At 45.3% G+C, this 14,095-nt stretch overlaps 1 protein-coding gene across 4 annotated transcripts in view; it reads left to right on the forward strand.

Annotated features, from left to right (window-relative positions):
• Window positions 1–13,078, forward strand: part of si:ch211-45c16.2 (mitogen-activated protein kinase kinase kinase 13) — a 30,880-nt gene extending 17,802 nt beyond the window's left edge. For all 4 annotated transcript variants that reach the window (XM_047600927.1, XM_047600930.1, XM_047600928.1 and 1 more), the window contains 13 exons: window positions 2,677–3,380; window positions 4,234–4,417; window positions 4,854–5,045; window positions 5,714–5,872; window positions 6,109–6,267; window positions 6,378–6,486; window positions 6,649–6,758; window positions 6,878–6,994; window positions 7,416–7,559; window positions 7,769–8,528; window positions 8,619–8,689; window positions 8,846–9,137; window positions 9,794–13,078. In XM_047600927.1, the coding sequence (XP_047456883.1) occupies window positions 2,744–3,380; window positions 4,234–4,417; window positions 4,854–5,045; window positions 5,714–5,872; window positions 6,109–6,267; window positions 6,378–6,486; window positions 6,649–6,758; window positions 6,878–6,994; window positions 7,416–7,559; window positions 7,769–8,528; window positions 8,619–8,689; window positions 8,846–9,137; window positions 9,794–9,895 (3,036 nt within the window). In that variant the 5' untranslated portion in view covers window positions 2,677–2,743 and the 3' untranslated portion in view covers window positions 9,896–13,078. The remainder of the gene's footprint in view (window positions 1–2,676; window positions 3,381–4,233; window positions 4,418–4,853; window positions 5,046–5,713; window positions 5,873–6,108; window positions 6,268–6,377; window positions 6,487–6,648; window positions 6,759–6,877; window positions 6,995–7,415; window positions 7,560–7,768; window positions 8,529–8,618; window positions 8,690–8,845; window positions 9,138–9,793) is intronic.
• The last annotated feature ends 1,017 nt before the right edge of the window (window positions 13,079–14,095 follow it).

Consider the following 14,095-nt stretch of genomic DNA (forward strand, 5'->3'; position numbering starts at 1 on the left):
CCACATCCACCCACCGTGGCCCACGTCAGAAGGCCAGTTCTGAGAATTGTTAGCGAGGTGGAATTACAGCGTGGCCTCTACTCGCGCAGCTCGTTTGTCTCCGCTTTGGAAGGGACGGATTTATTGGATACCTGAGAGAGCGTTCTCTCCTTCCCCTGCACTCTCAGCAGCCTGCTTAGAGACGGCCCTGCATTATAGATGAGCTCCTGGCAGCCACCACACTCTCACAGCACTCAGGTTACCCCCAGTGGACGCACACCGATACAGTACATGCATCTGCACGACCATGCGCACAGCATCCTGTGTGCGGACCGGCGGACTGGGACGCGTAGCCTGTATAACTATGAGCACGTCCGGTTTGAGTCCCTCTCAAGACGTTTTATCGCCCTTGTTATTTCCCCATATTCGTTCTTTAGTCAAGTGAAACACAGGTGTGCTTAAAGGTACGTTTTGGGGTCAGGACTCCGGGTTGTCGGTAGCTTTGTCACAGTTTAGCAGCTAACCTATTCTGCATCAGCGGGATCAGGGCTTGGTTGTACTTTGACCTGTGCCAAGTGGAACACTTCAAGCTTGCTGATCTCTGCAGCAGGCAACATAAACCTTGTGTGTTTTCGACCGGACTACGCGACCGTCCTCTCTCCCTCAGGAAACTTCCACGTAACACGGAGCCATGTCACTGCTTCTGCCTCTGTCTCCTCCCTCGTGGACTTTGATCTGCGCTCACTGTAGCTTTCTCACTGTGTCCCACACTGTTTTCTACCGAAACATGATTGAATTTCTAAAGCTTTGTCCTCGAGTGTTTAAAGGAGGAAAAAAAAAAAAAAAAAAACTTGAGTGTCATTCACACAGCAATTGATTCACTCCTTTGTGCAGTTTTCTTTTTTACCGAGATTGAGAAACGAGCGCAGCCAGACTGTGGCAAGATGGCCATCTGTTTGTCTGAAAACACAGTGTGTGCTACACTTGCAGCAAATTAAGACACCCGTGTGGAGGATTTGAACATTTTCAGCTTTGGGAGCTTCTAGTGTTGCAACATGCAACGATCCACACCAATACACCTCAACTCACCTCAACCTGAAGACCATGAAGAGATTATTATGTTTTCTACATCTAAAAGCTAAAAGAATAATTTGGTGACAGACGCTATAATAAGACAAACACTGCGTTAAATAAATAGAGATCAGCAGTTTCCAACACATAAAAATTAAAAGAAAACAGCATTTGATTTCCCTTTGTTTATGTCTCAAAAGACCTAGTGTTGCACATAGGTGACACGACGATGTGAATATCGCCATCCCCGCCATCCACCTGCCGTAAATACAAATTAGAGCGTCAAATGTGGATTAATCCACCTCTAAAAATAGTCCCCAACAAATGTAGTTTTGACTCATGTTTGATTCATGTTCCCCAATATCAGCAACACCAAGCTGTTACTGAATTAGTGGCAGGTGTTTAGGATCAGCAGAGTAATGCGTTTAAGTCTGGGGGATGCATAAAAATGTATCATTAACTTGATATTTTTAACACAGTCGTGAAAGTTTTTACTCCACTCAAAGTCCACTTACTAGTTTTTAATGTGCTCTCAGCCTCATGTTCATGATCGGGTTTAATTGGACTGCTGTTATAATACGATCACACCTCCCCACTCGAGTCACCTGGACCAGTTTCATTCATTGAGGACAGCTGTGAGATGTAAATAGCTGGTAGATGGCGATAAAGTTGACATTTTTTTTCCCGCCTTGGTTTATTCTTGCTCGACTAAATCCAACAGGTTTATTTGCACCGAGCTCACTCCATGTTTGAAAAATCTGTTATTGCTATTTGTGAACGGAGGTGACATCCAAGTTCGGATTAATACACTTTTAGATTATCTAAATTTATCAGTGCGCAGTCATCGTCAGTGGTATCAGGATTTATTTTTTGGGGTTTTTCATTTCCTGTGTTGTCCAAATATAACTCCCCTCCTTTCTATCTGTAAAACTGTATCAATATAGAATTACTGCGGCGGAGGATTTGCCTGCTCCTCGTGTGTTTAGACTCGTCTCCTTTATAAACGTCGTGTCCTTCCTTTGACCCTGGCCGAGCCGTGCCATGTGTAACACTAGTAGATATATTAAGATGGTAAAGATTTTCTCCTGGTGTGTTTGCTCTGCGGCTTCCTGGCCCTGTGGTGCTGTGGTGGGGCTAAAGGTTTAGCTTCGAGAATTCGCTGCGTTTGCCATATGTTCTTCTCTCAGCAGTTTCAATACGCGGCAAGACCATTAATCCCTTCTATACCGTTACTGCTTCACGGAGATCATAGAAAAGCCTCGGTTGTGAGTTGTAGTGATTGGTTTGTTTCCTACAGATTTCACAGAATGGCATTAGTTGCTAAAGATTTTCTTTTTTTTAATTTGGTTACAGATTTAAAGCCTTTCCGTCATCATTCACTCTGCTGTGTATTAACTCCATATAAAAATAATAACCATTAATGTAAGCTCTCTCAATCCCCAATCTATGAGAGGATTGCATTTCTCTGTGTGGAAGTAAAAAGGTCGCATCATGGCCTCAGCTATGTTATGCAGTCATTTAAATAGATTTTTTTAAAATAATAAATCTGCATTTTATGTGTTAAGTGTGTTTCTTTTCTGTGTATTTTATAATTGAATTAACCTTTGTCTCCCTGTTGCTCTGCAGGTGATTTTCTGCATTCAGACAAACCAGTGTGTTAGGACACGTCCCACTCATCCCCACTTGGCAGCCCATGCACATGCACGACACCATGGGCAGCTCCCCCGAGGTGCTCTCTTGGACTTCCTGCCCCAGTCTGCTGGTGGGCAAGCTGAAGGAGGAGCTCAAACTCACTGTGGTCGGGGACACCATCAAGAAATCAAACTCGCCCAACTCCCAACCCCAGCCTCCTCAGGCCCCTCCCCCTAACTTACCCCCTCAAATTATCACGGACCTCGCCCCGCCGTCGCACCTGCCCGTCCCCCTGCAGACGCTGCAGACCCCCGGCCAGGATGAGGACTCGGTGCTGGGGGGCGTCAGCCCGCAGAACATCGCCTTGAGCGTGGACTCGATGCGGAGCGAGGGCGGCCACTTCGACAACAGCGTGCTCCAGCTGCAGGAGCACGAGGAGGCCGTGTCGCCGGGGTCCTGTGAGCACGGCGGGTGTGTCAGCGGCATGGACGAGCACACGGGAGAAGGGGACTGTCCCGTGGGACACAACGGAGACGGCAGGCCGAGCCACCCGCATCACCACGACGACATCAAGCTGCACTTCCAAAGAGGAGGGCCCGGGTCCGGGGGCTTCTTGGAGGGTCTGTTCGGCTGCCTCCGGCCTGTCTGGAACATCATAGGAAAGACATATTCAACGGAATACAAGCTACAACAGCAAGGTAAGCGCCGAGCTTCATATTTCTACATGGCATCGCTTTACCTAAATAAATGATGTGTGTTTACCTCAAACGTCCTTGTCGCTGTAGGATTTCTGAGAAACAAACTAAAGATTCCCTCTTGTCGCTCCCACTGTACTCTGAAACCGTAATCAAATAGCCATTCGCCCTATTGTTTTTTTGAGCTGAGCTGCACAGCTGTCAGTTTGAATTGAGGTCATGGTAAAGGTAGACTCACCTTGCTGCAGGGCTGCCTGTTCAGGCTGGACACGCAGGCTACAGGACACAAGTCGAGGTCAGACAGAGCTGGGCTGGGTCTTTGTGGTTGTCCAGGCTTCCAGCGGACTAGAGGTTTTAGCTTCTCCTCTACACTGTCTCCAAAACCACATAATGATGATGGAACAGCACATGAGTCACTGGCTACCTAAGACATTTATAGCTTTTTTTTTTGCAGAGCTTCAGTTTTATGGCCAAATACTACAATAACTAGTGCTTACTTTGCGTTGTGCGCGTTTGTGCTTGCATCATATCTGTACCCAGACATGCATTTAGAAATCAAAATATTCTTTCTTTTTATATCTCATCAAAACAGATATAACATGCTACTCAGTTTCAGCTTTAGATGTAGTGTTGAACAGACTTTTTAAAACTTTGAACAGAGCCAAACAAGCCGATTCCTCCTGTTTCTAAACTTTATGCTAAGCTAACCAACTAGCTCTGGTTCATTTTTACTATACGGACGATTGAATTGTGTGAAGGTGTATTTCTTATACTGCACAAAGTAAAGACAGACGTTCAACAGAAAGCATTAAGCTGTAGTTGGCATATTTACCAAATGTCGTTTACTTAATTTCAGACATGTGGGAGGTTCCGTTTGAGGAGATCTCAGAGCTGCAGTGGCTGGGCAGCGGTGCGCAGGGAGCCGTCTTCTTGGGCAAGTTCCGCTCTGAGGAGGTGGCCATCAAGAAGGTGCGAGAGCAGAAGGAGACGGACATCAAACACCTGCGGAAGCTCAAGCATCCCAACATCATCAGCTTCAAGTAAGTCCTCGTCCTTGCACGTCAGGGCTCAGCAACACAAAACCCACAACAAAGGCCGACTGTGGCCAAAAGTGTCCTGGAATAAAGGGCTGCACTGGAACACAAAGAAAAAGGTCCACGGCTCTCCTTAAACAGACTCATTAGTTGGTCTATAGTTTGTTTATTCTAGATGAATCTGTCTTTGCAAAAATATCCAGGTGAGATGATGATAAAAAATAAGAAAAAACAGTTGTATGTGTGCCTTCTTCACAAAAATGTAGGACATGTCGCCATAGTTAGAGTTAAAAACCGATACCAGCAAACTACTAATTGGCTTGTTGTGTCAGAGCCTGATGCTGTGTTGTTGTTTTTCAGTCACTGGACTTATAATGGACTCTCACACCGTGATGATCTTCTGATCTGTAAATGTGTCTCTTATGTTTTTCGTCCGTCTCAGGGGTGTGTGCACCCAGGCGCCCTGTTACTGCATCATCATGGAGTATTGCGCCCAGGGCCAACTGTATGAGGTGCTGAGGGCAGGGAGGAAAGTGACCCCCCGGCTGCTGGTGGACTGGGCCTCAGGCATCGCCAGCGGCATGAACTACCTACACCTTCACAAGATCATCCACAGAGATCTCAAGTCTCCCAAGTGAGTTTTCTGCTGCTGCCAGACAACAATATCTTAGACCCTTCAAGACCCTTAATTTACTATTGTGTCAGTAACAAGGAACTGTATGTTACCCCGTGCAGTAGCATCATGGTCACGCTCTTAAAGCTGATCTGCAAGGCTCAGTAAAAGAGCTCAGCAGATTTGTTTAAGATTTCTTAGAATGCAACCGCAACAACAATTCAACCTTTCAGCTCTGGACGGTTCAGAAATTAGCTCTAATGGCATTCTCAGAATAAATAAAGGCTAGTTTTCCTAACGTGAGAGTAAGACAGAGTGTTCTGTCTCATTGTACTCCTCCTGTCTCATCCTCCGCACACTGTAGTCCTCTTTCTCTAATCAATATCATCATGCTGCAGCACCACCCAACACTGTGTTAGTCAGCAGAATGATCGCAGGCTGAATGTGCTGGAAAGGTCAGTCTCATTTAGCTAATGGGGTGATTCAGAGGCAGAAATGTGCTTTTGTAACAGCGGAGCGTTTGAGGCTTAAAGATTGATCCTAAGTGCTTTTAAAAAAACAACAACTCACCCTTTAAGAAAACTAGTGTAATATCGCAGATAAAACTGTGTCATCAGTCTGAATGGTTTTACTCTGCTCATCCCATAATGTTGACAGTGCCTGGCTTTGCTGTTTTTGCTGCATTGTAGTGTTTTGGTCACCCACAACGACACTGTGAAAATCTCTGACTTTGGAACGTCCAAAGAGCTCAGCGACAAAAGTACAAAGATGTCATTCGCGGGGACAGTGGCGTGGATGGCCCCAGAAGTGATAAGAAATGAGCCTGTGTCTGAAAAAGTTGACATCTGGTGAGTAGCGACATGGCACACAACACAACAGGATTTACTGCCGATTGTTATTTCTATGGCTTTCCTCCAATTTGGATGTGAATACCATCTAGTGTAAGCTATGACTCTGCGATTTAAGGACGCATTCATTATGTAACAGTTACTGTAATGTTTGCATAACCGGTTAAAGTAAAAATGAAATTCTGCTGTTTTTCATTTGGTGATGTCGTTGGTGAGAACTGTCTTGTGTTTTGCAGGTCATTCGGAGTTGTGTTATGGGAGCTGCTGACTGGCGAGATTCCCTACAAAGACGTGGACTCCTCCGCCATCATTTGGGGCGTCGGCAGCAACAGTCTTCACCTCCCTGTCCCCTCCACCTGCCCGGATGGGTTTAAAATCCTCATGAAGCAAACATGGTGAGCAGAGATGCCCGCTGAGTGCTGTCCTTGCACTTAAAGTTGATTGTTAACAATGAAAAATTGCCAAGGAGCATACATCGGTCCTTCCTGATTTTCATTGATTCCAGGCAGGGCAAGCCCAGGAACAGGCCTTCGTTTCGCCAGATTCTCCTACATCTGGACATTGCCTCTGCTGACGTTCTTGGAGCTCCTCAGGAGACCTACTTCAAGTCTCAGGTCTGGACTGTTTCTAAAAATAAATTATTAAAGGTCACGGTATAGTTACACGTTGTGCTTTAGGGTGAAGCACAAAAAAAGCTAGATATTTATATTTATAGTTTCCTCAGCTTAAACAGCAGCGTGGAGTCATCGTTTTGACTTTGTTCATCTGTATTACAGTCTGAATGGAGGGAGGAGGTGAAGAAACATTTCGAGAAGATCAAAAGTGAAGGCACCTGCATCCACAGGCTGGACGAGGAACTGATCCGACGCAGGAGGGATGAACTCAGGTGTGTTAGCAATGAGGGCAAGAGGGATAAACAAGGTGATAGTAAACATGTTGCAGGAAGCAAGACATGATGGTGATTTGTACATAAATTTATGGCTGCATTTTTCTGTACCGTCTCAGGCATGCTCTGGACATCAGGGAGCACTACGAGAGGAAACTGGAGAGAGCCAACAACCTTTACATGGAGCTCAGTGCCATTATGCTACAGCTGGAGGTCCGAGAGAAGGAACTAATGAAGTACGGAGATGAACATTTTATCACAATGGTTTACTGGTTATTTCCTCCTTCTCAAAGTCCTTTCCAGTAACAGATATTTGAAATAATGATCGTGAAGTGAGGTTAACCAGTTTCTCTTTTGGTTTTCTATTCACAACAATGGAGCGTTTTGTGCTGCTGTTGTTGTTACTTAAAAAAAAAATGAAGCTCAAATAAATGTATTTATTTGTCACCAGTTCTCTGACCTATAATCCACTTATCTGGCTTTTCTTCCTCTTGTGAAACTAAGGGTCGATCATGGTCACGATATCACTAATCTACACTTGTTTCAGAAAGCTTTGTAAGCTTTCTTTTAGAGGCTGGAGTAATGAGAGTAATGAGAGTAATGAGAGGGCTGCTCTGTATTGATGTGAACGTCATTTCATGCTTGTCCTCCCTGCAGGAGAGAGCAAGCAGTGGAGAAGAAATATCCCGGGTCCTATAAGCGTCACCTGGTCCGACCCATCGTCAGGTCCAACGCTGTAGAGAAGCTCATCAAGAAGAAAGGAAGCATTTCCCATAAACCTGGGATGCCTTCTACAAAGAGGTCTGAACTTTAGACCAGTTATTCAAGATAATCTCTGTTTTAACTGTTATGCCCCCATTAACATTTACAGGTTATTCTAGGTGTGATTTACTTTTCCCGTTAACAAGTCCCAGTATTCTTTGATAAGTGTTAGTTGAAGACTTCTATGGAGAACAGATTTACCGTAAATATGTTCTATTAATCTTATGAATGTAATTTGTTTCACACAGGCCAGACTTGCTTCGCTCCGATGGCATCCCCAGTGTTGATCCTCTTCCCTCCCCCTCACCACTGTCTGCCAGCCCAAAGGTTTCCACGCCTCCTGGCAAAACCCGCTACCGAAGCAAGCCTCGCCACCGCCGCGCCAACAGTAAGGGGAGCCACAGCGAGTTCCCCGCCGTGCTGAAGCCTGTCGCCGGGGCGCCCGAAGACACCCAGTCCCTCCAGGAACAACCATTCCACCACCACCACCACCACCACATCCCACCGCAGACCGAGGGGCCCATCCTCCCGCTGAAAGGCCGCGAAGAGGCCGTCGTCAACTGTGCCAACAACTTGCGCTACTTTGGACCCGCGGCCGCCCTCCGTAGCCCCCAGACCGACCACCTGCAGCGCCGCGTCTCCGGCTCCAGCCCCGACCTCATTTCTACCGCCGTGGACGCGGACACGCGACAGCGGACTTCGTCCACCAGCTCCAACCCCGTACCGGGTGCGGGCGCCGGTTCTTTATGTCCCTGCTGCCAGGCTCACCCCTTCCCCGGCTGCCTACACTGTCAGGAGACCCCTCCCGCATCGAGCCAGCCAGAGCTGCCGCACTACTCGCTGCTCAACACCCAAGAAAGCTCCCAGTCTGCTTCCGGGGCGCCCAACAAAGACTCGGTCTCAGGCGGAGACGCCGCAAAGAAGACCGAGACGCAGGGACAGGATGCTTCTCAACCCACACACAACCTGCCCTCTGCACTGCCCCGCACCCTCAGGCCACTCAGGAAGGTGAGCGCATGGTATCGGTGAACGTGTAATGTGTTAACGAAACTTTTTTACCTCTTCGTGGAGTAACGGCTGCAATTTCCACGCTTGCAGGGTGGCGATGAGTCATCTGAAGAAGAAGAGGGAGAGGTGGATAGTGAAGTGGAGTTTCCAAGGAGACAGAGGTAAAATATTGAGTTTGCAAATTTGACATTTACTGTGTTACATCACGCGGTGCAAAGAAACCACCTTCACCACGGAATAACCGAAACACTGATAAATTCCCAAATACAGTGAACCAGGTACGATCCGCTCTGAATAACTTTTATTCTTCCTCACAGACCTCACCGCTGCATGAGCAGCTTCCAGTCCTACTCCACCTTCAGCTCAGAGAACCTGTCAGTGTCTGACGGAGAGGAGGGAAACACCAGCGACCACTCGCACAGCGGGCCCCTGGAGAGGCTGAGCGCCAGCCAGGAGGAGCACCTGGACGAGCTGCTGTCGCACACGCCGGACATCCCCATTGACATCTCCACCCAGTCAGACGGCCTCTCCGACAAGGAGTGCGCCGTCCGCAGGGTGAAGACGCAGATCTCGTTGGGAAAACTGTGCTCTGACGAACACAGCTACGAGGTCAGTGGATGTTAGCCTCGTTAGCCATGTGAATTTTGGAAAGTTATTTCAATTATTGGAGAACACCAACATCCTCAGAATCATAGCTCAGAATAAATGAGTATATCTAAGCAGCTAAAGAATTTTAGCTTTTGGTAATTCAAAGGTATAAGAATCAGACTATGTGTTACTGGGTCAGAGTAAATGAGGATGGACCTCAGCAACTTTACTTGTACGTGGATTGATGCTGTTAAAGGGAAGCAGAAAGGTTTTAGAGACGTTTTAGTTGAGGCCTGTCTCACAAAACTATATATGAATTCAGGAAACTTTGTACCTTCTTAACATCAGCATGTCACTGTAAGGGCTGTGCAGACTCCTAAGCTTAGTCTTTATACAGATGGAAATAATGTCAAATATATAAATACAGAGCAGCATTAGCTCTGTGACAATCAACAATCACAAGCTATGTTTTTGTGTAGCCACGTCAGAAACACACTTTGAAGGTTAATGTATTAATTTGACTTTCATGTGGCTTGATGGGTTGATAATAAAATGACCATAGATAAAAAAAAATGATGGATGTCATCTTTATACATTTCAGTATAATGAAGACCAAAGCCATCCCTGATACTGGATCTGTGCTGACGTTTCTCTCCGTTTTCTCGTTCTTCTCTCAGAATCCGCTACAGTTCGGGGACTCGGACTGTGACACGTCTGAAGCCGAGTGCTCCGATGCCACCATTAGAAACAACAAAGCCGGGGCTCCGTCCTCGTGGTGAAACTCTCCCCGGGGCGCTGCTCTGTTTCTGCCTGGAGGCCATCATCATGTCCCACTCTGCTCTGCAGAAAAAACACAGCAATAAGAGGACAACAAAGCTCCCTATAGCAAAGTCCCCCCGTAATCTCTCCTAGAACCCCTCAACCCATACCTTTCCCTTCATAAAACCCCCCCTCACTTAGCCCAGCATCCAGGCAACCCATGGCAGGGATTCCCTTTTGAATGATAATGTACAGTAGATAGTCTAACATTCATAATTTATTTTTGTCCGAGTTTTGAAGGTAAATTCAGGACCTCTGTAAGTTCTCTGATCTGAACAGAAAAAAAATGACATTTTGAAGCATTAGCTTAATGTGTGTTGAGAAGGACTGGATGAAGGTGATGACGATAACGTGTCTGAGGTGGACAGGTAGCAGTAGTGGGGTTGCGTAGCTGCGGTAGTTGTCCTCTCAGGTGACTGACCCAGAACAAGAACATCACTACGAGCCTTCGTCTGGCTGCAGCTGCTTTCAACACCTTACTGTCTTAGAAGGAAACCCCCCAAACGACAAGCAATCTGTCTTACCGCAGTCTGACCAACCTGCTTCATCATGAGTTTACAGTGCAGAGCCCCGGTACCCCACCTCCACCTCCTCCTCCTCCTCCTCCTCCTCCTCCTCCGTGTCTCCTGGGCGGCTAACGTCGGGAGCAAGGATCTCATGGAAACAGTGTGAACACCAGCATGAACAACCTGCCTCGCAACTGGACTCTGTCTCTCCCTAAGACCCACCGTCTCGACGTCAGGATTCCCCACACAACTGTCAAAGCATGCGTACCGCAACTTTCATGAATACGAACGCTGCCCGAAGACTGCATGAGGTGGACAAGCTAGCAGGGCAGCAGAGATGGAACACTTCGCTGACAGGCTAAAGAAAAATACAAGAAAAACAACAAGAATACTCTCTCTTAGACATGTCATCATCAGCAATCAGATGTCACAACCAGAGTCACCGAGGGAGTTGTGTATGTGTGTGTATGCGTGTGAACACAAAGTCCCTTCCTCTCCATTAGACATAACAGTTTCACGTCTCATCTCAGGACTGTTCGAGGACTGTGAAACTGGACTGGACCAATTATTGTATGAAGGAATGTTCTTCGAGTGGCACATATAACGGACCATGCAGGAATATTTTAAAAAGGTCCTACAGATAGCCTTGATGTTCAACCCTTTATAGCTGGTAACGGTTGTTAATGTCACGTAGCGACATATTCCATTTTAGGTGCAGTCCGGGTGCAGTATCGCATTTCTTTGAATCACAAGGTAGAGCAAGTCCCATGTACCATTTTCTAGCAGGTTAGTCATTACTGTCTGGTGTCCAAGTATGGTAATTATTATCTGTGACGTAGTAAATGGAACAGCAATAATGTGGGCTGGCGCTAGGTGAAGAGGGAGGTTTGTTGCTCAGGATCCGGGATGTCTAGCTGGCTAGACGCAGACACAGTGGCTGGTGGCTAGAGGAGAGCAGCGCTAGAGTGTCAAACAGCTAATTGTAGAGGTTATATTTTTGAAATTCTTTCATAAAATTCCCAGTTTTTGTAGACTTTTTCCGGGGTTTAATGCTCAGGTTTTGCGTTGCCAGTTGAGAGCAATATATCAGTGGCCACTAGATGGCGACAGTTACACAGACAACTTTTCCGTGTGTTATGTAAACGTGTCATCTCATCCCCTTTTTTTCTTCCCGAGTTATATTATCCCATGTTCCTCCCAACAGTTAAAGTCTCAGAACCCCAGCAATATTACTTTTTTTTTTGTCTGTCATCTTTGAAATGGGATACTGCATCTGTGGATACTGCACCTCTTTCTCTCTGTATTATTTTAGTCGGTCATCCACCTTACTGATCTTGCAGTTGAAAAACAGTCAGGCAGGGTTGAATTTGATGATGTCAAGACGTCGGCTCCAGTGTTCTGCATAAGGAACATAAGCCAGAGACGAGGCCACAGAGCTCTCGGCTGCTCTTGGTTTTCAGCAACCTCATCTCAGTGTTACTTCTGTATATATACATGTAAATGTAATGTGACACATTTTTGTTTTTTCTTTCTGTCTCTTTAACTTATCGCTCAGCTCGGGCTAAGTCTCGAGGTCCCGTTGTCACTGATGACCGGCCGACTGGTTTAAAATGAGCAGGATGCTCTGTGATGTCTATTACATCAGTATTGAACAGCGCAGGAGGGTGTGAGTCATAAAACCTAGAGCACTAGGTGCATCTAAAATTGTACTGATGGATAAACTACTTTTTGCTTCAGAGCTCTGGAAAGGCTTACACCTGCTACTGAAAGCAGCTGCTGCGTTTCAAAGAGCCTCCTTCTACCTTCTTCTTCACTCTTGTTTACGTTTGAAATAACCTAGTGTATTGTAATGACTGGGTGATCCGATCAAGCTGTTAATAACGTTGTCTTTCCGGCATATATCCTGTGAAGTATGATTTTCTTTTTTTTTTGTGACATTTTAATTTAATTTTGATCTTTTTGTTTCTTTGTAGCTGGCCTACATGATTATTGAATTAATTTATTTTGAATGACTGGTAAGGAGTAGCGTCCTTTTTAATTTCTGGCAGCTTCAGTAATGTCACGAGCTACGATTTCTCCTGAAAAGTATTATTTAATGGAAGCACAATGAATTGAAATGGGATGAGGACAGTATTTGTACGGTAGAACAAAAGCATTGTCATATCATTTGACCCTGCAGGGGACCACTCATCCTTTAGATTATCATTAGCAGTAGTAATTAGCGAGATCAAATGTTCCTATTTTTTTATTTTATTTTATCATAGATTGTTGGGAATCACTTCCAACCATAAATCAGTCACAGCAGGGTAAAGGAGATCCTGAAGGCATGTGTGACGCTGATCTCTACGTGTCTGCAGTGATCCCTTTCTCTTGTTTTTATTTAAAATACTGGTTACTTACATCTGAATTTCTGTAAAATTGTCTAACTGTGGACATCATGATGCCTCATCCCATATTATCAGACACCTGTTTCTTTGTTACTCTCATTCTGAACTCCCTTTCCTGTCGAATGGCATTATGATCAACCAATCCTGTCAGTTTCCTGTATTATCCAGTGTACAGTGCAATGAGTATCTGAGGGAATAAAATCAGAGCAAACAACTGCATGGAATAAATGCTGATGTACTGTACCCAAAACATTGTGGTCTGACTCTTCTTTAATTCATAGAGTTCTTATAAACACAGTATAAAGCAGTGGTGCTCCCAGGCATTTTGAAATGAGTTGAACTTTTACCTACTCCCCAAAAACTACCACGTTTCTTTCCCCCACATTATAGACTTATAAACTCAACTGTAACAGTCTAAATGAAAAACAGCTTTCAGTTCTAAATTTTATATCTACTCAAACATAGGTTGCATCACCATCTATTCAATTACTTCATTGAACTGCACTGAAACTCACTAGTTTAATTTTTCAGATATATTTGTCGTCCTTTCATAAAATAGTGCTGCTCTGACTGCAGGGGACAGGAAGACGAGCTGAATGTTGTCAGCTCAAGAAACTCCCATGGAGCCAGGTCGCAGAGGTGTGGTCTTCTATATAGTCACCTAGTTTTGTGTGAAGAGGACTATAACCTCCCAAACAGCTGTGACTCATCAATGAACAGACATATGACATGTCCTCTGGTGTCTGGGAACAGAACGTTATTAGTGTCAGCATGGTCGTAAAGCTGTGTCTGATCAGTGTATACTGTATAGGCTATTGTGTATTTTTTCCGGTGTATTCATAGAATTATGACCCATTTTGACTAATCAGGACTCACAACAAACTCCCATCATTGTTAATCCAAGATTTAAACTGGAATTTTAATACGTTTTTGACACAAATCTTGAGAATTGTTCTAGTTTTCTTGTAACCTTGATAATAAGTCCCTGCTGTAGGTGCTGTTTATCCGTTATATGACATGATGTGACGTTTGCGAACGAGACAGTCTTTTGAACAGCTCTTTTACATGAACAGTACAACTGTTCGTTTGTGAGCAACTGACATCTCTGAGTTTGAGTTGTCCACAGCACGCTCCGTTTACATGAACATATCTATATATGCACAGCTACTACCTAGTTAATGGGGATGAGGAGAGTGAGCGCAGCCTGAGTCTGACTGACGGAGCAGAGACAGATTTTCCGCTTTATCAGGGAAGAGGAGGAGATATT

The sequence above is a fragment of the Mugil cephalus genome, chromosome 12 (assembly GCF_022458985.1).
Source record: "Mugil cephalus isolate CIBA_MC_2020 chromosome 12, CIBA_Mcephalus_1.1, whole genome shotgun sequence".
NCBI classification, from domain to species: Eukaryota; Metazoa; Chordata; class Actinopteri; order Mugiliformes; family Mugilidae; genus Mugil; species Mugil cephalus.